This window comes from Haemorhous mexicanus, chromosome 9, assembly GCF_027477595.1.
Source record: "Haemorhous mexicanus isolate bHaeMex1 chromosome 9, bHaeMex1.pri, whole genome shotgun sequence".
Taxonomy (NCBI): Eukaryota; Metazoa; Chordata; class Aves; order Passeriformes; family Fringillidae; genus Haemorhous; species Haemorhous mexicanus.
Genome location: NC_082349.1, coordinates 17,678,419 through 17,702,590, shown reverse-complemented (window position 1 = coordinate 17,702,590; position 24,172 = coordinate 17,678,419). Strand labels below are relative to the sequence as shown.

Below are 24,172 nucleotides of genomic sequence, written 5' to 3'. Positions count from 1 at the left end.
GAGTCTTAAAAGTAAGGGAGATCTAAGTTTTCTTCAAATTATCCCATATATTAATGAATCCTTAAAGACAGTATGACATCTAGCTCTCTAACAAATGTTTTCTGTATTGTCCCATTTGCTGCAAAATGTATATGCAATTTCATACTCAGCTTAGCCCAGGAGTCCTGCAGCAGCAGGTTTCTCCTTTCAGGCACCAAATTAAAAGACACAAAATAAGTCTAGTTTGGATTTGGAAAGTGGCATTAAACGAAAAATCCTAAGCTTCAGATAGAATTTCTAGTGCATCTGAAGTAGATTCAAAGAGAAAACTTGCATAACTTGGTTGTAGCTGAGTACCCAAGGTATAACAGCTACAGATTTATATCAATTAGCAGCTTTGTATTGGACAAGGGAAATACAAAATAAACGTCACAGTAATCAAAGTTGCCTTGTTCCTACCTGGGTACTAGACACATTTTTCCCCCAAAGACCACAGTCTCCAGTTAACAGGCTGCATGCACAGTGTAGATAAACTCTGCATGCTAACAAGCATGCACTTTTAGAGAAATATCTATTTACAGAAGCCCCAGCAGGGTTTCTGCCAGCACACAGGCCAGAGCCCCTTCTGCACTTTCAGTCCACACGTATTCTTGGAAGGTAGAACAATGCAATGGGCATGGGTCCAAAATGTGTAACCTTCCTGCTCTAGCCATGGGTTTAACACAACTATAAGCTGCACCTAATACTGCGTAGCTACTGTCAGCTTTCCCACTTTCCAAATGTAATTAGAAAGAAAAAAAAAATGATGTGAAAAAATAGCCATAGGGAATCACAGATACTGTTTGAAAGATGAGAACTAAGTTCAGTGCTGTGTGATTGGAAACACTTCCCACCATATTCACAGCACCAACAATACACACACAAATGCACAGATGCTGTTAGTTATTATTCTTGTCTTTGTACATATTGAATACATGTATTTGGAAGTCATTAATATTTTAGATGTCCTTAAGGAACTCTCAGGAATCTAAGCTCTACCATGCAAGATTTGAAGAAAACATCTTACTTCAGAAGACTTTGCAAGGAAAGAGGTTATAATCCCTACTCCATTTCCAGAAGTGGTATTATTATCTACTGGCAATAAAATTCCATAACTATGCATAAAAGAGACTATTTACAACTTGTTTCAAGAGTGTCACTGTGCTATTTTCAACAGCTTTTTCAATAGTGTGCCAGAAAATGAATGGAGATTAGTAGAATATGAGTAGTCAAAAACTGGATGAGAACAATTAATAATCATTACAGCACAGGCTGCACTTCTGCCCTTTCTTCTAAGGACAAAGAAAGAAAACTATCATTAAAATTCTGATAATTAAATTAACAGTTTAATTAAAAGGTCTACTCTTGTAACACAGGATTAAAAAAGATAGGAACTTTTCTTTTTAAAAACAAAGCAGAACATGCAATTTTACAGTCTGAGAAATACCTGGAATTTTTGAACTTGAGGAGAGGATAATGCAAAGAAGGAAAATTTGTCCTAAAATATAGCTCATTAGTTTATAGTTGTAATGTGTCTTTGAAGAGGCCATTTACCTGAACCTTTCTGTTTAAAATACAAGTTATACACAAGTAGAACACTTGATGGGAGTGAAATAAAAGAAAAAAAAAGGAAGATAAGAAAAAGCAACAAATTTCCTCCTTAACTCAGGACTTCGAAGCTTTTTCATAGACAGGGCAGAAAAAGGGAAATAGTACATCAGTCCATTTTAATACGGAATCTAGGTCAAGCTATCAAGCTCTGTACATTTCCTTGAAATTTTTTTCAAAGCTTGCATCCTTTAGCCCTCATTAAGCTGAAAACAAAAAAAGCTGCAATGCTAGGTTGCAGACTTGCTTTTTTATTATTGAATATATATATTTTTTCACAACTACTTAATAGCAGTACAGGCATGTATTACAGGAGAGGCAACAGGAATATATGCACAACTTGAAGAGTTATACGACATTTGTGACCAAATACAGTTTTTAACTCAATTTGAGTGTCCATAAACTTCAGATACCAGAAGCAATTACTTTATTGGTTCATAATTCTTGGACGGTCAGAATGAACAAACTGACAGCATGGAAAACACAGTCAAGAGCTGCAGCTCAAATACTTGATTATGAAGCCTTCCAAACTGCAACAATATATTTTCAATGCTACAGCTCATTTCAGGCAGATGCCCTCTTCCAGACCCAGCTGAGCTGATAAAAATGCATAACCATCCTCTGTGCCAGTTTCCTTAGCACTGCCAACAGAATCATTTGTATGTGCACTCCCTACACCAGTTCAATATAGGACAAAATAACAACCATCTACTTTTAAATAATTTAAATGAAACCAACAGATTTTACTGGGACATAGTAACTCTCTGCAGAATAAATAAGAGCTCTCTGCAGAATAAATACATACTCCTCTGCATTCTCTGAACTTGCAAGATACTCCTTGAGGCCTCTCGTCATTTCAGTGTTTCCAGTGAAACACTGGAGCGACAGGGCAGTTTGACAAAACACTGTGTTTGGTTAGCAGAGCTGAAGTAACACAGGCACAGCCAGCCTTTCTTTCCCTTCATGCCCTCCTCAGCTATAACATCCACAAGATGCTGATGAACCATGCTTTGTGTTTCGTGCCTTCTAACTCCTGAGCTGGATGAAGCCTGGGACCACAACTCACCTGTGTGCTAACATCTACATCCTGCTATCAACCCCAAGGAAAAAAAACGTGCAAAGAGGTAAAAAAGGACATAGTCTGGGGTACTGTATCAATTGAGCAGTTAAACATCTTATTACAAAGTAGCTCAGAGATTTGGAACAGCTTATTTCCAGCACACTTGTGATGTGTAAAACAATTCATGTTATTATGCAAAGCACTACACCAGCATAGCACTACCAGGCATGGGGTAAGTTCTCATCAAGCCTATTATGCAATTCAAAGGCCATTTGATGTGGCTTAGAGACAATAGTTCAGCTTCACATGGGAACAGTTTAGTTTACTTTCCCTGTCTGCCTCTTATTGTTAATTGGAACAGAGAGGTAAACCTAAGCTGCACTGACACCGTGAACTGGCAGCCTACACAGTTGTTCTGGCAGATAGGTAATTATTCAAAGATGGAACTGAAATCAAGATGGTGCCTTTAAGAACACTGCAAGTGGACATTTGCCAAATGGAAGGGCAAGGCTATTTGAGTTGCTAATGCTGCCTAGAACAATGGAAACAACTTTAAAAGTTGTTGTATCCACCTGATACTAAACAGCACTGAGAAGGAACACAACTGCAACTAATGCATATTGAGTGCAGTGACAACCATACAGTACACATTTTTGAGCTTTAAATTTGGGAAACATCTGAAAAAAATATTTTAAAGTTGCAATAGGCTACTCAAAGGTATACTGTACCTATTCATTTCAACTGGAGAACTTTGTGTACTATATATACCCTTTCAGAGTAGTATGTTGCAAGTAAAAGCTCACTGATCACCCCATTTTCAATTACTATCTTATACTTTCCTTATGGCTTAAAAGACTCACGGGTCAAACAAGTTTCTAGAAGTCCTGTATCTGAGGGGACAAACGAAATGCAGGTGGATCCATCCCACTGATGGAAATCCAGAAACACAGAGAGAGTGAGGAATGTGTTTGGACTGAGTTTCCAGAACTCCTTCCTACATGTGTACCCCATGTCTGCTATAGCTTCCCCTCCTCCTGCAGTCTCCTTTCCCTACAACACAAATGAACCTGACTCTTTTCAATACTACACCAAAGTGTCATTAAATTCCTTGGAAAACCTTAACCTATATAAACCAGTTTGTAGTGCAGTAGCACCAGGTGAACAAACTGCTTTGCTCCCAAAAGTGTGACCAGAGATACACTGGGACTTCAAACAAATTGCAATAGTTTTGATTTGCATACATGTTTGGAAAGGAATTTTTTATCTCTTCTCTTTACTAGAAGCATCACAGAGCATCCCATCTTCATTACCTCTCACCAGTCACTGTTTTATCTTTGTGCTGACCTTTACTTGGGCATCACTGTCTAACAAAGCATTTAATGTACAAGTGTTAGTAACGCTGTGTTTCCACAAAGGGGCCTCAGCATTTCACATGCATTATTTGTCCAGTGTCTAGAGCCAGCCCTCTGATCTTTAACTAATAGGGTTTTCTTCAGTTTTACACATACACACACAGGTGGTTCAGGTGTCCATGATTTCAGGTCAGTCTTTAACTGTTGTTGTTTTGAACACTTTACCTTGAATTCCATTCGATCTTCCTTTTTTGGCTGAGATTGTGAAAACCAGGTGTTATTCGTGTTGACACCCAAGAACTTACAACGTGGAACAGGAGCTGAAATACAGTAAAACTGGCAAGAGCAATGCCAACAGTCAGGTTGCTGAAGGAAGCCATTGTTCTTCAACCTGTGAAGAGAAGCAGAAGGTAATTTCACTCTATTCTCCACTTAAGTATTTTAAGCAAACAGAGAAAGTGTTTGTGACAGCAAACTTATCAACAGAAATGTTATTCAATAAAAGTTTCTACCTGTTCAATGTCTCTACTTAAGCATTAACAGTATAAAAGTATGCCCAAACTTTTAGATACATAAGTTGCATTTTGCATTTGGGTTTGGGTGTTTTTTTTTTTTTTAACATTTGCATATTTTACATTTTTGTGGCCTAAAATTGCATGTATTTTTTCTACACAGAAAGGGCAGTGATGACCACTGACCAGGCCAATCGCCAGCTCTGCAGCCTCCACTCCTGTCCCAAGAACCTCCAAAGTTAAAACTTGTTTCATTATTGCCAGATTGACTGCTGCCAACAGGAGGTCAAAATGCAACAATGCAATCAGATAAGCACAGAAGAGAGGTTTCTGGGTCAGCCCAGAGAAGCAGTAGCCTTGCTGCAGCTCTGTTTGTGCACTTTGCAGAGACAGTAGCTCTCAGTTCACTCTGGGCTCAGTCGAGAGCTCGTCCTTGGGACGGGCTGTGGGCTGTTGTGCTGGAGCTTTCTTCCTCCACAGAACTCAAACCTCCACACGTCTTCACACTCGGCAGAAAGCCTCTATCATCAGAGCTGACTGGCTTTTCAGATGCTGGATGTTCAGCTATTTCATGAGGTCTAAATACCAACAATTCCAAACAGAACTGTCAGTCTCTAAATGCTTCAGTAGTTTTTCCTGAGTCGACATATTTGCAACACAGAATGATTTTTTCCCAGAAGCCACAAACTTCTGACATGCATCCCCAATTTGACAATGGTTTACACTCCAAGACTGGCAAAAGTTACAAACTCAAAAAATGTCAATTTATATTAAGCTGAACTGGAAGGGGGAAAAAAAGTCAAACGGTTTCATTTCAAATATTTAAATAATTATTTTAACACCTATAAAAAACCTGCTGTTACTTATTTTAGTTTTACTTAAGAAAATATCTAAAAATAAAATGAAGACTTTTAGGACAGCATAATCTGATGCTACCACAGCAACCTAATGGTCAGCAAAAGCGATACAATGCCACAATACATTTATGTCCACCTTTATTTCACGTGCATTACAGAATGAGTGAACATGCTTTAGATTTTTGAAATTGTATCTGCATTGCAGATGGTAAGAAACCTAAACTTCAGAAGGAAAAAAATAGAGGAAAAAGTCCGCCATAATAACAAAACAATTAACTTTTTTTTAAAATTAAGTACAATATTCTCACTTTGAGGTGTAAATGGTGAATATATTGAAACATATATATCAGAAAAAACATACTTTCATCTTCAAAGATTTAGAAGCAGAAGGTTCAATGGTCTCAAACTTTTCCCCCTCTACCTCTTCTATTTATTCTCCCAGAACTGAAGACAATAAAACTTCCTCTGATTAGTACCCACAGAGCTACAGGTATAAAAACAGAATGAAGGACAAACAAGAGCAGATTTGCTGAGTGAAACCTGCCTCTATCATGTAGACTTCGTGTGCCTACTTCAGAGCAGCTTTAATTCTGTCCTAGGGACTCCACAATTCTTGGAACATATTTGATGTGCTCCTAGGGCCCGCTTCCTGCCCAGTAGAACCCAAAAGGAATCCAGCTTGCAAGCTCAGGGACAGCTATGCAACACAAATCACAGGGGATGATTCAGTTCATAAACGCATTTTTAATCCAAACTAAAATTTTTATGTACACACACTGCAGTGCATTGCATCAAACAAATTGATTCCAGTTGTTTTCTGATGACCTGTTCTAGTGCAGCACCATGTAAGTCCTGCATACTTTTTAACATTACTCTATCAAAGCTTCCCATTTCATTTACAATCCTGAATATTCAGTATTCTCAATCGTCCACATACTTCTCCATTTGCCTCCACTGATCAAGAAGACACAAAACACAAACCAAACTTTATATCCTTTTCACATAGTGTAAAGTACCAGAGACAACGGGTGTTAAGCTCAATTGTCTAAAACCTTACCATTTGAAGGAATAAAACAATTTAGTATCTATCAGTTTAAACCCACTGAGATGCACTGTGTGGTGTCCAGTTCCAGATTCTAACCTCAAGGACAAAACTTCATTACATTATCTCATTTGTAGCAAACAAGTCTTCTTTTGGACAACATAAGGAAAAAGAAATTATCAGTTGGTTTAACGAAGGAAGCCAAAATCCAGGTTAAGTACAAATCTCTTCAGAAAAATAGCAAAACCACTGAGCATTAACCCCACTTACTTCATACTTTTGACTAAAATATAGCAATTCTCATGATGCTACATTTTATTCATCTGCAGTGACTACACTAGTATCTCTGAGTTTTGAAGACTGATATAATCTCTTGGACAAGAGAAAACCCCGTTTTGCTTTGTTTCCTTAGTACCAGAAGATTATATTAGGTAAGAAATGTTTCAGCTTTTGATAGGTGTTCATTTTAGTACAGATTATGGAATTAAACCTCGCAAACATCCCTTGAAAGAAATGCATTAGAAGACTAATCTTTCACCTAAGGAGCCTGTGGAGGGAACTCATTTTTAAAAAAGGTACTTGCATGCAAAGTGCATGACCTGACTTTCAGCGAGTGCAGAACCATGACACCCATGAAGGAGAATGGCACAATGGTTTTAGAGAAGAAGAGGCAGACAAAAAATTAATCACTAAGCCTCCCTGGTTGGTCTCATGGATGCTCGAGTCTTGCAAGCCTGATTTCATATATGCTTATCAAGATGCTGTTTAAGTAGAGTAACTACCAAGTCCAGAATACTTTAATGCTTTACTTCAGCAATTAATAGTGTCCTATTTAATTCAATTCAAGGACCTGGTGTAAATACAGCATTTCACATGTGTTCAGCTATAAATATTGTCCCACATCTATAGGTTGTTATTTGCTCATATCCCTAGGTTGTCTTCAACTGTATCCTGTTTAACATGAAAATTTACTGGCTTTTACCAGGTTTTCTTTTCATTTACAAGAAAAATTATTCATGTTGCTGAACCTAAACAGCTTGTTGCATTGTGCTTGTTAACTTAAAACAAGCACAATTAGCTTCTGATTACACTTTTCCTTGACAAAGTCCAAAGTTAGTAAGCCAGGCAGCTTCAACTACACTGTGGGGTTTTTTCCCCAAGTATCTTCTTGTAGCTGTACAGCAAAGTCTGATCAAGATACACAACTCTGTGGATTATGTATGAGCAGACACTATCACCCAAACTGCATAGTCATTGATTACTGTTCTGTCAGCTGATACAGGGTTTGAGCTAATGGGAGGCTGGCTGGGGAGGTTTAGTGTAACTACTTTGTATGCAGGAAAAATAGTAGAATATACAGGTTGCTTCTCCACCATTAGCATTTGCCTTGCTTACCCAAAATTATTGTCTTAAACATTTGGTTAGACAGTAACAACATGTGATCAGAACTTCACTCTAGTAGTTTTTCAATGGAATCTTTAGGTAAATAAATATTACCAAACACTTGAAACTAACATTTTTTCAGTAAGGTATTGCTTACATGCCTAGAGTGATTTCAACTTACTCCACTGACCCAATAACTTTGGAAAGGTTAATAACACAGGTTTTTTTCATCATACTCTATAAGAGCTAAAAATATGTTGGTTTTCATTTGCTATCAACATACAGTGTTTTTCCTGCAATTCTGCTTCTACTTGAAATTTAGAAGAAAAAGCAATATCCATTCACCCCCAATATGATAACACTATGAACTCCTGATAGAAACACGTTGGCACTTAATGAAAGAGGATAAAGGAGCAGGAAAGTTATCAAGTGTTGTACCATCAAAAGCATTTAGCATTTACATTCTCCTCCTATTACTGTTTCCACATCATAAAAATAAGAAATGCAACAGTATAATGAGACATGGTAAGAAGGTGCAGTGGAAGGTTTAAGGCCCACAGCCCTTACTTTCTTCGAGGCTGGATTTCCAGATGAGTTGGATCAATTTCCAAACAAGATTACACCGTAAAGCTGCTATTGATACCGGGACATCGCATGAAATACCGTGCTCTCCTGATCCGCTTAAAACTAAAAGCCAAATCCAATAGCTGTAAAACTTGTCAGACCAATCTGCAGAGAGCAACTCTGGACTACTGACTGTTTCCACATTTTATAATAAGCCCACTAACAAAAGCAGTGCTGGGGCTTTGCTGTGCTCTTGGTTCTGAATGGTAGATCCTATTCGTTTGATGTCTTATTTAGCTCAGTAAGCAGCGTTAAGGAGAAACACAACAAAATTCAAGCTACTCACACTTAAGCTGTTCCCTTTTCTATTTAAGGCTATTCACATCCTAAACTCCACTCAGCTTTCTGCTCTTAGAACATCAAAGCAACCGGCAGATAAAGCATTCTTATGAAGGCAGTGCACTCAGAGAGGTGGCCGCTGCGATACCATTTACCGAATTTCCTCAAACCCCGCAAGCAGTCTAGAGTCGCAAAGCCACCAAGAGGGAACCCGCCCAGCCTCGGTGGGCGCCGACAGCCCCCGGGCTGCCCCCGAGGGACGCTGCCCCCGAGCCGGGCATTACCTCGCCGTCCCGGTCACCCGCGGCGCCCGCCGTTCGCACCGGCCCCGAGCGGCCGCCGGGCGGGCAGGCAGCGGCAGGAGCAGGCAGGAGAGCACAACAGCGGGCAGGCAGCGGGCAGGCAGCGGGCACCCTCCGCGCTCGCTCCGGCCGCGGCGGCGGGAGGAGGCGGCCCCGCGCAGCCCTGCGCTGTCAGCGCGCCCCGCGCCGCCGCCTGCGGCTTGCGGCCCTCGGCCCCCGGGGCCGCCCCGCTCTGAGGGAGGGAAGGGGCCGCTCCGCACAGCCCCGCGGGGCGGGGGAAAGGGGCCGCACCGCCCCCGCCCCGCCGGCCCCGGCCTCTCAGCGCCCTACCGCCTTCTCTCCCCGCACGCCGCACCTGGGACCGGGGTTACGGGGGCTGCGGCGCCGCCTCCTCCTCCTCCATGCCTTCCCCGCGTCGGGGACGGGACAGCCCTTCCCGGGCGCAGGATGCTCCGGCGGGGATCGGGTTACGGCAGCCGTAGCCTTAAAGGGGCCGAACCGCCGCCGCCACCTGCCGCCGGGCTCCGCTCGCCGCCTCCGAGGGGCCGCGGCTTCCCCGGACCCTCCCTCCGCCCGCCCCCCCGGCGCTGGAGCCCACCGCCCCCTCTCCGCAGCCGCCCCCGCGAAGGGCCGCGCGGAGCGGGCTCGCAGCCCACGGCAATGGCCCGGCAGCGTCCGGCAGCTCCTCAGCGCGGCCCGAGCGCAGCCGCGGTGACAGCGCGCGGGCAGCGGGCCCCGCCGGCCACCCCGGCTGTCACCGGCGCCCCTGCGAGCTGCCACCATGGGCGCAGGGGCCCTGAACGCCGCTGAATGTTCTTGGTGTGTGTGCTGGGGCAGGTTAAAGGCCAGTCAGACATAGCACCTCACTTTCCAACATTTTAGTCACTGTGTCACACAGCTCGGTTTCTGAAATGTGTCATGGGAAAAATGCTGACGTGACTGTTCGTGCCCTAGGAATCCATTTAGGCACTCTCTGGGAGTCCTGTACAGCACAGAGCCATGGGGAACACACCCATGGTGAGAGAACAGGTATTGCCGATACTTGTCATTTGCTAAGTTCAATGCTGTGATTTATGACAATTTTTTTTTTAATTTTACATTTTTGAGCTGTTGTGTTGAAAAACAGACACAAACTTAGGGTGACAAAAATAGATATGATAGATAGACGTAGTCTTTCACCAACTAGAAAATGTAATGGTCATGACTGTTCCTCTTGGCATTCTGCTATCATCTACATCCTAAACCACCTCAACTTTACATTTCCATTAATGATTTCTTAATAAATTAAAAATTCTCCTCTATCAAAATAATGATGAAGGTACTAATATACATCTCAGTCTATAGTTTAAGCTGCATCTACCCCACTATGTACACTCATCTCTCTTGCAAGACATCTCCCACAGCAGGAATGCTCTGGCTTAAGCCTGAATAGAAACTGACGTTGGCTTGCCTTAATGCACCAATCTGCAAAATGCAGAAACCCAGGTGCTGATTAATGAGGCATTGAGCCATTCCTGCTGCAGAAGTGGGAACCTGTGGGAGGTGGGCAGGGCACACTGCCAGCATCTCTAACTGTTTCCAGCCAGCTTGGCGTAATCCATTGCTGGGCATGAACCAACGACCAGGTGTTTGTGTAAACATCGGAACTATTGAAGTTTGCTTTCTGTGGACTTGTGTCTTATGATTGACCAGCTTTTGAATTGATTTTTGTTAACAAAATGTTATGAGATATCCTCAGACAAGTGAAGAAGGGGATCCCATTCCTGCTTCCAATCTCCTTCCATTTCAAAAACAGATGGACAAATAAAGACAGCAATACCATATGAACACAATATCAACACAATCATCCAACTTCTTAGTGAAATTAAGATCAAAACCTCATGGTTTACTTTGCTGTCATATCATTCTTGATATAAATTAATATTTCAACTTTTTTCTACTACATCTGCATTTTTAGTGAATCAGAATAGCCACTAAATCCTAAGAACTCCATGGTAGGATCATAAACTGCTTTTAAGATCACATAAACCATAAAAATTACAAGAGAATTTTTTCTTGGAATTCTCTGTATTAATGCACCTTCCAAAGAACAGCCCTCACTTTTTGCTTAATACAGTTTCAGTGACTTCGAAGTTTCTTTACATACACCCTTTTCTCTTTTAAGGTGTAACAGCTGTGACACCAGTACTCCATATGGACAAGCAGTGAACTTCTGGGGTGACAGAGGACCTGCAGTGGCAGTAAAGGCACGAAAGGTTGTCCTCAGACCTGCAGGTACCGGCAAGGACTCTTTCCTCTCATGGTTAAGAAGCAAAGGCCAAAGGCTCTGAACAACAAGCTCTGGCAGATTTAGCTGCTGTGTTTTAAAATGTGATTTTTCTCAACTGCCTGAGGTCAGGATCATTCTAGGAGAGCACAACAATGAATGTAGGTATTCTTTTAACATGCCAGCCTGTGACCCGGAGTCTCCACTGTAAGAGTGTAGTAATACCTAACAGCAGAGTAAAATAGGCACTTGAGAGTGGTAATGTCTTAAATTGAATGGGTAACTCTGCCAAAGACCACTTATCAGAGCTCTAAGCCTCAAAACCACCTATTCACCTTATGCACTTACAGGTTAGGAAGCATCTAGAAGACAAACCAGACTCTTCCCCAAGCCTCTGTATCAGGCCCTGTGTAGCATACAGCCTACCAAAGAATTCCTCTGGCCCAGCATGCTGCGTGGGTGAAAAAAACGAGTTTGTCCAGCCTCGCTGCTCTCTTCTTGGCCTGAGATCAGCACGTTGTTGAGCACACAGCACATCGTGACCAGAGGCAATGGCCTCTTTCAACAACCCTGTAACACATGCTGGGTTGAGAGCTGCTGACTGTAAAGGGGAGAATGGTGATGCACTGAGGATTCCTGACTAGCAACTGCTCTCCACATGAGCATACAGCAGGGTATCTCTCACACTTTTGACAAAGTAAATTTGCAAACAAAGAACTAGCTATTGGGAAGCATGAAGGCATTGCAGTAGAAGGGAGACCTGTAGACATGGCTGGATATGGCTACCATATCCAGGTTGTCTTAGATTGGTTGTCTGTCCTCTTTTCCAACCAGAATTGTTTTCCAGGGAGATTTTGAGAACTGTTTATTTCTAGGATTTTGAACTGTGTATGTCTAGGATTCTTGGTATCTAATAATCTCGTCATGTTATTGCATACATGCAGCAGTCTCAACCTTGGATGTCCCATGTCCAGCAATCCCAGAGACCTCAGAGTAAACACCATAGGCCCATATTCTATAGGCAGTGTAATGCCAACAAAACTAAGGGAGTGCTCTACCACTCCAACAAAGCATTGCATGAACAGACCACACAATTACTTTGAGCATTTCCAGCAAGTCTTAAAAGTATTAGGCTTACTGTACTTGCATGAAGCAACTGAAGCACCTTTTTCTGCATCAGAAATAGAGTAGCCAAAGGGTGGGATAAAGAGCCACCAGAGCAGTATCACAGCCAGCTGGCTGCTGTACAGTGGCCACAATCTGGCTTTCACAATTGATACATCTCTTCCTCCCTCCCTTGTGATGAGCAGCCATCATCTTCCAGCTGCTGCAAACCAAAGTTGCCCCTACTAAACTGCAACTGCCAAGAGCTTTCCTTGGTAACAGCTGCAGCTTCTGAAGTGAAGCTTCAGAACAGAAGGGAAGTACTGACAATGGGCTTGCTAAGGTGAGCTGCACAACAGAGATTTAGCAATACAAGGCAAAAAATAACAGTGTATTCCATATGAACACATATGCATAGCAAAGGTAGGTTTCACAGTAGCATTTGCAGGCAGCAGCATAATTCTATTGGCTTCTGCTGAATCATCTTATTTGTACTATGTAAGAGAAAAATAGGACTGTTCTTTTTATCTATCCTTTAATTACAATAAAACTTCTTGATTATATTGATGATTTTCAACTTCATGCCAATTAGACCTATGAATTCCACAAATGAAGAGCAAATTTGGATAAAATGGATGGGATTTGTTACAAGAGGGCAGTAATTGGAAGGCAGACCAAGATAAGTAGTCAAAGTCTGCAGTAATGTATCCTCAGCTGAGTTGTATACACCTGTTCCGTATCCTTCTCCTTCTGGAATTACTTTCAGAGTGGCACTTGAAGTATGGTAAAAATTTGTTGTCAGATGACTGCTCCCACTAAAATCTGCAAGAGGGATGTGACCGTAAAAGAAAAATATGGAGTAACCTTTCCAAAGTATGCTTGTAATTTCAGAATCATGCTTTCCCAGAGCTGAGCCTTCTTCTGCCAAGAATGAAGCCTTTATCATGGTTGCTGTACTGAAAAGTGAGACATAGGTGAGAAAGAAAAATACTTTTAGAGCATTTGAAGATTATTTCAGTTGTGGTTTTAAAGTTACACAGGATGTAACTAACCTTTACCCACTGTAGTAAGAACAGATGTTAATGAATGTTTAAAGCCTGAGAAGTTTATGAAAGAAATTATATAACATGGTGTTGTAGAAGCAGTGGATTGAATTCAGTGACCTAAAAAATGCTTACATTTATTTTTGTCTTAGGAAGTTCCTAGGTCTCCCTGTCAGCAGCAGGATATATTCCCAGAAAATCAATTATACATGTAAACAAAAATATCATGGAGATTAAAGAACATATGAAAGAGCAAGCACAACTCTTCTTTCACAACACTGTGAATCAAGAGTAACTTCACTGGAGCCAATGAGTTACAGTGGTGTGAGTGAGAAAAGAACCAGCTCCATTGTCTGAAAATTACTTCAGCCACCCATGGAGTCCAATCACAGGAACTGCAGGCAGCTAATATTGCAGCATTTAATTCAGAAAGCCCAAGCCTGAAAAGAGGAGACTGAAAATAAAGGATCTGAATTTGGTTTCAGTAAAAAAACCCTGAAAAATAGCAGGGAAATGGTGAATAGAAATGAAAAAAAATTACTCCATTTCTAAAAAATCCTTCCTCTCCAAAAAAATTTTGCATAGACCAAAGAACAAATCTGTACGCTTCAGGCTTTTTTTAACACCCTGCAGGTACCCAGTTAACAGTGGCTGAGCTGTATGCTTCCCTGAAGGGAAAGTGTTATCTTGGCTTTCTAAACAGCAGACACATTTTATGAGTTGATGCATACTGTGCTACACCTACTCAGGTGAGTGCTGCAGAACAAGTGTCACACCTTTCCAGCACAGGTCACTGTAACATATCCTACCACATTCTTAGGTAGTAACAGACCTTCACCTCCCCTCCTTTAGTTTACTCCCTCTGAACACGCGCTCCATTTTTCATCTGAGGTCAGTGAGTTTCTCCTGTCACCTCCCACTTGAGAGAGCATTTCTGCCAGTAGTACTTACTGTCCATAGGAGAACAAAGGCTTGCTTCTGGAAAGCTGTCTGTTCACAAACCTCTTCCTGTCCCTTCTTCAGTTTTCTTCCAGTTTTTCTGTCTTCTCCATTTGTGTCTCTCATCACATGCTGTCTCTTTCATCTATTTACACCTCACCTGCAGCATTACCCTCTCCATTGGTATTATTGTCCTGATTACAACTGTCCAGAAGCTACTGAGGACCTGTAAAACAGCACATTGGGAGCTTACCATGCTGCACTAGAAACCCTTACACTGATGCAGCACGTCAGCATTATGACAAGACATCAAACCACATTAATACAGATGTGCTGAGTATTATCCACAGAATTCACAGGAACGCCATCTTTCTTTCTCTTTTCCAGGTCACTGTCTTCCCTTCCCTACCCCCCCTCCTCTACTTTATATTCTGTTTTACTATCACCTTTTCCTTTCCTGTCACTTTATTTTCTTCCTCCCCTGGCTTCCTTCAGTGTCCACCTCACATTCCTCCTTGCATTTTCCTCCCTCTGATGTGCCTGCACAAAGGAGTATAATGGAGGCAGTTCTGCAGCTGTGTTAAATATGTCCTTGGCTCTTAAGTAAACAAAGCAGTAACTGGGTGCATCTTTGGCCTCTGCAAACCAGAAAGGTCTAGAGAAAGTGTTTAATTCCCAAAGGCTTAAGTCAGAGAGCTCTGAGATTTAGAAAACTTGGTTCCCTAATCTCCAACACGAAGCACACCACAAACAGCAGGAGGAATTTTGAAATAACACCCAATTCTTTTCTTCACGTGCACATATTTCCTTTTGCTCTGTGAGCTGAGGCTCTTAGCAACAAAAGCACTGTAGAACAGGGTAGTGACTAGAATTTGATGATGTCAGAACAGCAGAAAATTGAAAAATATGTACTTTGTAATGGCATACGATTGGAAAAAATAAAATTGGTGCCAAGCAGTGCTAAAACCAAACAAAATGTTTCCCAATAATTCAATATACAGAGGGTCAGAGAGCAATCCAGGTTTTAATGTTCCGACTGGTAATTAAAATCAGCATAATTCAAGTGCAGAACAAAACAGTGCTTGTTGATACAAGGTATTTTGTTTTACATGATAGCATCAGACTTTCAGGTAAAAAGACAGCACGTGCTTTGGATGGCATCACTCATCTGTATGCTCAAGATAGCTCCTAAGCCTGGCTTAGCTCAGTCTGAACTTTGGCATATGGCATAGCAGCTGCACAGTGTGTCACTATGCCTCCTTCAGCTTTCCACAGCATGGAAAGAATGGTTGGTAAGGATACTTTAATGGCAGATGTGTTAGCCTCAACAGGTCAGGTAGCTTCTTCAGACAATATAATTCCCTCTGAATGCTTTGTCAATTTTTTCAGATTTTTCAAAAAACTTTCTATCATGTTTAGTGATTTTTTGATCCTCTGTTGATCTGTGAAAGCCTTGAAACAAGGAAGGAAAATTGCTTGATGACACAAGGAAACAATAAAACCTGATCCATACTCACTTTATATACATCTAAATGCTCTTGAAAATTAATTTTAAAAACTGAATAAGAAAGCAAGAAATTGTTTTCCACATAGTTCTCAAAAGTAGTAGTCAATAGTATTTGTAATAATTTTTTTTTTCAGAGAACATGACTTGAAAATTTATATTTCTTAAATATTAAAACTTTTTAATTTCATATTTGGGGATAGATATTAAAGTGGTGTCATACATTGTTTCAAAAGTAAATATAATTTATGTCTTAATTTTGTCAGTTTAGGAGGTCCAGAATGTATTATTAATTTTTCCTTTATTACTAATAACGAATTCTAGCAAAGCCCCCACTTTTACCACTGCTACTTGTTAATATTGTGATTATTTTCTAATTTTGCATTGGCACTATTATAGATTCTTACCTAGGGTTTAATTGTTAGTCTGCATTGATATCAGGAGCTGTAGTGATTCCCCTCCCAAGGCTTTGTTCTGTATATTAATTCATACAGACATGTTCCTTTGCACAATTCTAGTCATAGGAAGGATATCATGCTCTATAGTGTTGTTTCAAAGCTAAGATTTAAGACAGCAGTCCTGGTAAAAACATACAAAAAGACATGAAACTACATTAAATACAGCAGTGTTCAAGTACAGAAAGACAGCCTGCCTTTCAAATCAAGTGAGGAATTTTGTTTAGGCTTCTACTTCCAATGACACTATTCAACACCATACCTTACTGATTAGACAAATACTAGAAAAATATTGACTACAAAACCCAAGAACACCTAAAAATAAAGAAAATACAAAATTAATCCTAATTCTATATGCGAGATATATATATATTTATATATATATATAGAGAGAGAGAGAGAGAGAGGTAGACAGACAGATAGATAGATGATAGAAAAATGTTAAGGTGGAAGAGTTTCACCATGAAAATGTATAATGCAAACACTATAAGTGGATTTGAAAAGTCACCTTGTGAATTGCACCAAATATATTGTTTAACTGAGTAAATTGCAGAAAAATTGCATTGTGAAATACAAAAATCAGAACATCTTGGTTGTGGCTTTTTTCAGTGGTGCCCATTTCCTTTTACTTTGTTGTAAAGATACACATTTTCTGTGATAACTCTACTGGGACTGCTTGAAGAGCCAGCATTTCATCACCTGTTCATCTGATTTGCTGAATAAGGGACATTACACGTCTGGAGTGCCTCTGGTGATGTCCTCTTCTTCTGTTGGGAAATTCTGCTCCAGTGGAAACAGGAAGCTCACCACTGAAAGTGGAAGCTTTACAATTAAAGGTTTGTTGGATAACTGTAGTGCACATACACAGACCAAAACATTCCAGTCCAATGCCACGTTCTGCAGTGCCAAGTCAGGTGAGTTCTGGCCACACTGTACTCCACACGTACGCACTCCTCAGTTCCACTTGGAACAAACCTGTTTTTTCTTTTCTGTGTACAGCACTCTTTAAAGGTGATTGCAGTTACAAACAATTCATCAACTAAATAATAGTAATGATAATAACAATCATCATCATCAAGAGTTATACTAGCTCTTGGCTTGACTATTAGCTACTTAACAATTGCTTGTATATACAATTGTCCCAGTCCTCCAACACAAACATACAATCAAAAAGACAACATATTTTTTCTTCAAAGTATTCTAAAAAGAGTATGAAATCACATGTAAGTTTTCTTTTTGGAAATTATTTCTATTATTTATTTGCTTTAGTCAGTGTTAGTAAATTGAAAGCTGACTTAAAACTTGTGTTTCCACATGTATAAAGTTTTTTCTTTCCAGTAATATATTAATCACAAGTCAGCTAAATAATTAACACCATAACTTAACTCTAAGCAATTGTCTCATTATCACTGCTTAATTCACAGGCACTGGAGTCAACCAACTAACTCTCTTGACACCTTAACGATGCATTAAATTCAGAGTAACTAATGCAAATGGTTTATAATTTCCTAACTTTCATTAAAACTGCAATAAAGGCAAGGACATTCTTTTCTTGTACTGTCAAACAGAGAGAGAACAGTATTACACATCACCTGTGGTTGATGAAAATAAATGTGAGGCATATCTGTTTTTAAATCTTATCACATAATTAAAGACTGTTGAAGTACAGTGCAGAGGGCAAATTATGTTGGCAATAGCTGGACTTTAGACTGTGTCAGCCAGCAGGGTTTACTATGGTTGATATCATACATACTTTAACTAAACAGAAGGAAAGAATTTCATATTTTGAAATCATAATATTTTGTCTTGCAAGTATTATACACAAACATACAGAAATTAAAACACTGAGATACCTTTGGCAGCCCCTGCAAACTCTGCAAAGAATTCAATTTATCTCCATTGAGAGCTAGTGAAGTCATTACATTCAATTGACTTAAACAGTACTTGATCAAATCTCTAAATCCACAGCTATACCTGGCAATATCCCCAAAACAAGAGTCAACAAATTATATATTTTTAAACACAACTGCATTAATAAAAGATGGAAGAAAAATGGAGAAAAAGAACATGAAAGACAGTGTAGAGCAAAACCAGAAGACATCTTCCCTTCTCTTTTAATATGACCAGTTATTTCCAGTCCAGCATGGCATTAATTCAATGCTAGACCCTTAGACACCTGAACAGCTCAGAAAACTGTCCTCACTTTCAACTGAGCAGCGTTTCCTACAGAGGAGGGTGTTAGTTCTGCTGCATTTTGAATGCTCATAAGGAGAGGAGGGAGGGAACACAGAAGGATGAGATGCCCTTTCCTCAAGCCTGAGAATGCTGAGGGCTGGGCACTCTGACCCAGAGCTGTGACAGCAGCAGCAGCAGCAGCAGCACAGCTGCCTGGGTTTCAGTCTGAGAGAGGAAAAGCTGTGCATCCAAAATAAGCTGATAGCTTGGTCTCATCTATCTCCCTGCACAAGCAGTGGTCAAGTCTTCTGAGAGCAGGAACCCAGGAAAGGCTAAAGTAATGTGCATTTCTCTTCATCCTCCTTACAGATGCTTTCATGGAAAGCTCAGGAAAACCCCAGTCAAAAAGCAGCAGTGAATAGGTAGAGAACCCTACATCCTAACCCCCAAGTATCCTGCAAGTTTCATTTAACATTACAGATCAGAATACAGATTTCCAGGAGATTAAAAATAGACTTCAACTCTATTTTTAGGTGTGTTTTTTAAAAACACCTTATTTTTACAGGCCAAGTGGCCTGAGGCACCCAAGTGACCTCCAGGCCACTCAGCACTTTTAAGGAGTGAAACATCAGTCTCTTTCTCTTGGCCTTTTGAACAGAGAGAAGAGCATTATTTTACACTACGTTACAGGGACTGCTCCCAAACACACTACCCAGTAATTACAACAAGTTGCAATATGTCATTTCAGTGCTGTCTACTACAAAGTTTCTGCTTCATAAAAGCACACTCAGAATGCACCCAAATGGTTACAACGCTGTGTGTCATCAAAGGCACACGTACCAGCCCTCCAGACACCTCAGATGCAGCAGGTTAAAGAAACATTGGCTGGCACTGTGGCTCATGCCTGTCAGAGAAAAACATTCTCCTTACAAATTGCTGCTTTGATTCTAAATTTGTACATGGTATTTAGACCCAAACAAATTTCTAAAAACAACCTCCTCTCCCAGTTCCAAAGACTATTTTCAGAAAACTTGACATTGCCAACAAGAGGGAAATGTAGGAGTGAAGGATACCTTATTTATTGAGCTGTTGTAAACTCACATTTACTTTGCTGTCTGTCACTGAAAATTAAAGTGTAAAGAAAAGCAAATGTGAATGGGGAAAAAAGTTTTTAATATGGAATGAGTCTTATTATTTGGGGAAATTGGTTCCATTTTTTTGGTATTTAGCAGGAGCATTGTTTAAGTGCTTGCAAGTGCTGAACTTTTATATCTAAACAAAAGAGACAAATATCTATGAGAAGTGCCCTTATGCCAGGAAGAACAGCATTAACTGTAATGTTAACATAAATATTACAGCTGTTATTGATTGCAAATACAAATCAGGACTTCTAAGATTACAATCCTTTAATTCTAATGACTCATAAGAAAGTGTAACTGCACTTTGCCCAAAGCAATTGAAAGTAGCAGCTGTCTAAAGGGACAAATCTTGCCACACACTGGCTCCAATAACATCCTAATTTTTCCTTCAAGTAAGATCAGTAGCTTGTCTCCAGTTGATCCCAAATGGTCTACTTCACTGATTAATTTAAAAATACCTTTCTTTCCCAACCACAGAACTTGTTATAACACTTAGGATGTTATTGCTCTTCTAGAGTCTTCCAGATACAGTTTCCATTTCTAATATTAAAGCAGAACCTAGTCAGAAGTCTTCAGGTTTTGTCTAATCAAAAGCATACGACTTCTCATAGTGCTCCTAAAACCACCATAAGCACATACAAAGAAATAATTGCTTCCAGCAAAAAAAAAAATCAATCAAGTTTCCTTACGTAATGTATCTGTTTTTATGAATCACTTCTATGAAAATATGATGCAGAAACTAAGAAGAATATTTAGATACATTTAAATAAATTACTGAGCTTTAACATGATAAATGGTTCCACATTACAATTTTTTTCCAGTGGCAAAGCCCAAGTTATACCTGTCCTTTTTCTCACCCAATTGTTTCTACCATTTTGCTAGTTTACTCATCAGTAGTGCTGATGCAACTGTTTGTGAAGCTGCACTCAAAGCCAAAAGGAGAAAAAATGACCTCATTTTAGAAAACAACAGTACACTCACTCTTGTTCATAGGTGTAATTTTAGAACCCATAATTAAAAGGAAAAAAAACACCAAACATCACAAGTATTCAAAGTGCCAGTTAAGAAATCATGAATATAAGGTGTATTTCAGTTGAATGGAAAGATTCTTGTTTAAGTTAAGAGTTAGATCACTTACAGGGAAACTCAGAAAAAGAATTACTGCCAGATAGCCAAAGCTGTCTACATTTCATTTCAGGGGAAAAAATGGTTTTATTTATATTCCAATTACAGCCTTTCCTGTTGGAGACAAAAGAACCTGAAACACAAAGAACAAGCTTTGCTCAGTTCCCTTTAGTGCCCAGCAGTGTAACTTTCAAAGGAGCCATGCACCCAGGGTACCAGGAGGCTTCCACAAAGAATATTCACATTTAAGAGAGCAGCATGTCTTTCTTTGGAACATTGTCTCACAAGTGGTACATGGAAAAAAATACCGTACCTATTTTTTCCTATTCAAGAGTTACAGAGTTGGACAACAGTGACCAATTATTTAGAACAAGTGTGGTTCATTTCTCCTTCAGAAAAGTCCCAAGCTAACTTCCTGCATCAGTAGCAGAGGTGTCAGAGGCAGCCTCTGCACCTGCATCATTTTCTGTCAAATGCCTTTTCAGACCAAGTGCACCACTTCCTCCCAGACATACAGGTCCCTCGCTCACTCACAGCATCAGTGATTGTGCGGGCTGGAGAGCAGTATCCAGCACTAATCACTGCCTCCTCATGGAACCCTGTACTTCACCTGCTTCACATCACTTAGCTAACACAGCCATGTTGTGCTAAATTTGCATTTCATATTAACTTTCATATTAACTGTGCATTTATGCACAGCTGATGCTGAGATGAGGATTTCTCAAGGCACTTCCCAGGCTGGAATCACGGCCAAGCATTCAGCACACACCTGGAGGAGCAGATAGCAACCTGCTTTCTTCAGGACTGCTAACAGTTACTGCATGGAAGTCTCCCAGGTCCAGAACATGGTATCAAGGGAGCAGGGAGTTGCCATGATGATAAAACACAAATACACCTAAGTCCTCCTGAGAAAAGGCAGGATTAGCAGTGTTACATCACAAAAGAGATCTTCAGGAGCTCTGCTCAGTCTTCACAAAGAAAAAAAAATCCACAAAACTTTATTGCAACTAGGTATCAGGCTGTTGCCTCAGTCTTCAGTTATTTTAACCAATCTTACCAATTCTGAATCCTCCCTTCCAGTCTTCTATGGATACTACTTGAAAACTATATCCTCTACTCTTGCAAATTTAACAACGAGTTAGCAGACTTACTAGCTGTAAGAGTCAATGAGGCAAACTCACTGCTTAGATTTTTAGGCTCCTTGAAAGTCAAAACCTTTGCTTTGCATTCAAGAAACTGTCTACTCCAAAGAACAGGTCTGCATCACTCTAATTTTTTCCTCTTATTTTTAAATGCCTTCCAACTTATCTGGTTTTAGGTCAATTTCTCATTAATTTCACCAAATACATTTACAGAAGAATTCTGTATTAGAAGGGGAAGTATGTACATATGGAATAAATACCATGAAAAGGAACAAAGAAGTTGAAGCTTTTTATATCAATCTCTATTGCTGAGTTTCCAGGACTGTTTCTTGGAATCAAATGTCTCATAAAAAGCAGTTCTTTAACACTTATGGTAGGAAAAAATAAGAGCAAAGATGTTGAGAAATCTTGAAAAAAACCCACCTAAGTATAACAATTGCTAGCTACACCTGCTGTGGCAACTGGGATAAATTCTACATCAATGACATTTATTTTCATTGAAAAGACTACAAGTGGGGAAAAGATGACCAAAGACAAAATTAGTATTTAAATTGTCTATAAAACTTACTGTCTTGTTTTAACCTAGTTCATGTCCTGAAAAGGTATTGTGGTACTTTCTTCTGTCATTGACTTGCACTTCTATTGTCTCTACTTATTAGCTTTATGTAGCTAATTAAGTGGGAATCAAAATGAATTTTGGAAATTTATGCATCATCAACTTAACTTTTAATTAAAACCTTGCTGCTTCCAAATATCAATAGTGACTAGGCAGTGAAATACTTTTTGTGAGGTTACTCATTTGGGTGGAAGACAAGCTTACCATAGTAATACTGTTTTTAATACTCTCTGCTTAAAGCAACTGCAAAATTATATGTTACAGTGACATAAAGAAAAAACCATAATCTGTAGAGCTGAGAAGCATGAATCACAAAGACTCACTTCAGATCCTAAGATGGCAAAGGATTGGTGGAGCTTGTATTTTTTACTTGTAAGACATACAATAACCATTGGACTCCACAACTGGCACATCTTTGTTAAAAATGAGAAAGAAACATTAAGCTTCCAAAGCTGGTAGGGACACAAAAAGTCCAATTCGTTCAGGAGGAGTAAGAGGGGGGAAAAAACCAGCCAGAGAAACCATGGCAGGCAGATGCAGAATTGCAATGTGTTTGATCTGCTATGGTTGTACACTTGAGGTACAAGTGCATAGCTGTCACATTTCATGTGTTTGACAACTCACCCCATAAAGCAGTAGCATCAAACCTCTCCATAAACCCCCAGTTCACTGCTCCTGATTCACTGGCCAAGAGGAGTGCCTTGCTCCCTGGCAGATAACGTAAGGACAATGATGAACAAACTCTTTCCTAATCATAAAATGCAGTATATTACTCTTTCTAGCAAACACACGTTGCATCTGAGATTAGCCCAGGGGCTGAATCATCGCTTTCTCCCAACAAAGGCTGGGTGCTGACAGAGGCAGAAAGAGCGCTGATCTGCTGCTCCACGCTTCTTACTGAAACAAAAAGCTTAAGTATTACTATGAATGAAAACTAGAATCACGACAGGCAGTGAGACGTTAATATTCTTTATTTTACGCATTACTGGAGGCTGTGTAACATTACAGCTGCATGTAAGCAGACATACCTGGATCAGTATCAGTGCATACAGCAATCATGCTCCCGCAGGAATCCATCCGTGCGTGGCACGGAGCCCACGGCTCCTGCTGCAGCCCCCGCTAAAGCCGGCAGGCCTCTCTCGGCTCCTGCATTCCGTGCAGAGCCGCCAAACCTCTCTCGGTTCCTGCAGCCCCCGCCAAAGCCGGCAGACCTCTCTCGGCTCCTGCATTCCGAGCAGAGCCGGCAAACCTCTCTCGGTTCCTGCAGCCCCCGCCAAAGCCGGCAGGCCTCTCTCGGCTCCTGCATTCCGCGCACAGCCGGCAAACCTCTCTCGGTTCCCGCAGCCCCCGCTAAAGCCGCAGGCCTCTCTCGGCTGCTGCATTCCGCGCACAGCCGGCAGGCTCGGCCTGCGGGCCCTGAGAGCGCCGGCCTTCATTTCCCCCGTGCTTATGGCGGTATTTCGCAGCTCCGGGACGCCGGCTGGGGCGCAGCGGGTGCCAGCGGGTGCTCGGAGGCGAGGGGAGCACCGAGCCGGCACTCGGGGAGCCCCTCACCCGGCATCACCGCGGCACCGGCCACCCCCGGAGCCACCACCGCGCTCCGAGCGCGCGGAGGTTTGAACCGCGC

The 24,172-nt window shown here is 40.8% G+C and overlaps 1 protein-coding gene across 4 annotated transcripts in view; it reads right to left on the bottom strand.

Annotated features, from left to right (window-relative positions):
- TLCD4 (TLC domain containing 4) overlaps positions 1-23,711 on the bottom strand; it is a 40,232-nt gene extending 16,521 nt beyond the window's left edge. The window contains exons 1-5 of one of the 4 annotated variants that reach the window (XM_059854301.1): positions 23,574-23,711; positions 17,048-17,157; positions 16,301-16,472; positions 14,402-14,615; positions 4,264-4,429 (exon numbers count right to left, since the gene is read on the bottom strand). In XM_059854301.1, coding sequence (XP_059710284.1) covers positions 4,264-4,418 — 155 coding nt within the window. In that variant the 5' untranslated portion in view covers positions 4,419-4,429; positions 14,402-14,615; positions 16,301-16,472; positions 17,048-17,157; positions 23,574-23,711. Of the gene's footprint in view, positions 1-4,263; positions 4,430-5,951; positions 6,095-9,019; positions 9,171-9,392; positions 9,553-14,401; positions 14,616-16,300; positions 16,473-17,047; positions 17,158-23,573 lie in introns of those variants that run through there. The other 3 variants (XM_059854298.1, XM_059854300.1, XM_059854302.1) reach the window with 3 other exon arrangements.
- Positions 23,712-24,172: the final 461 nt, after the last annotated feature.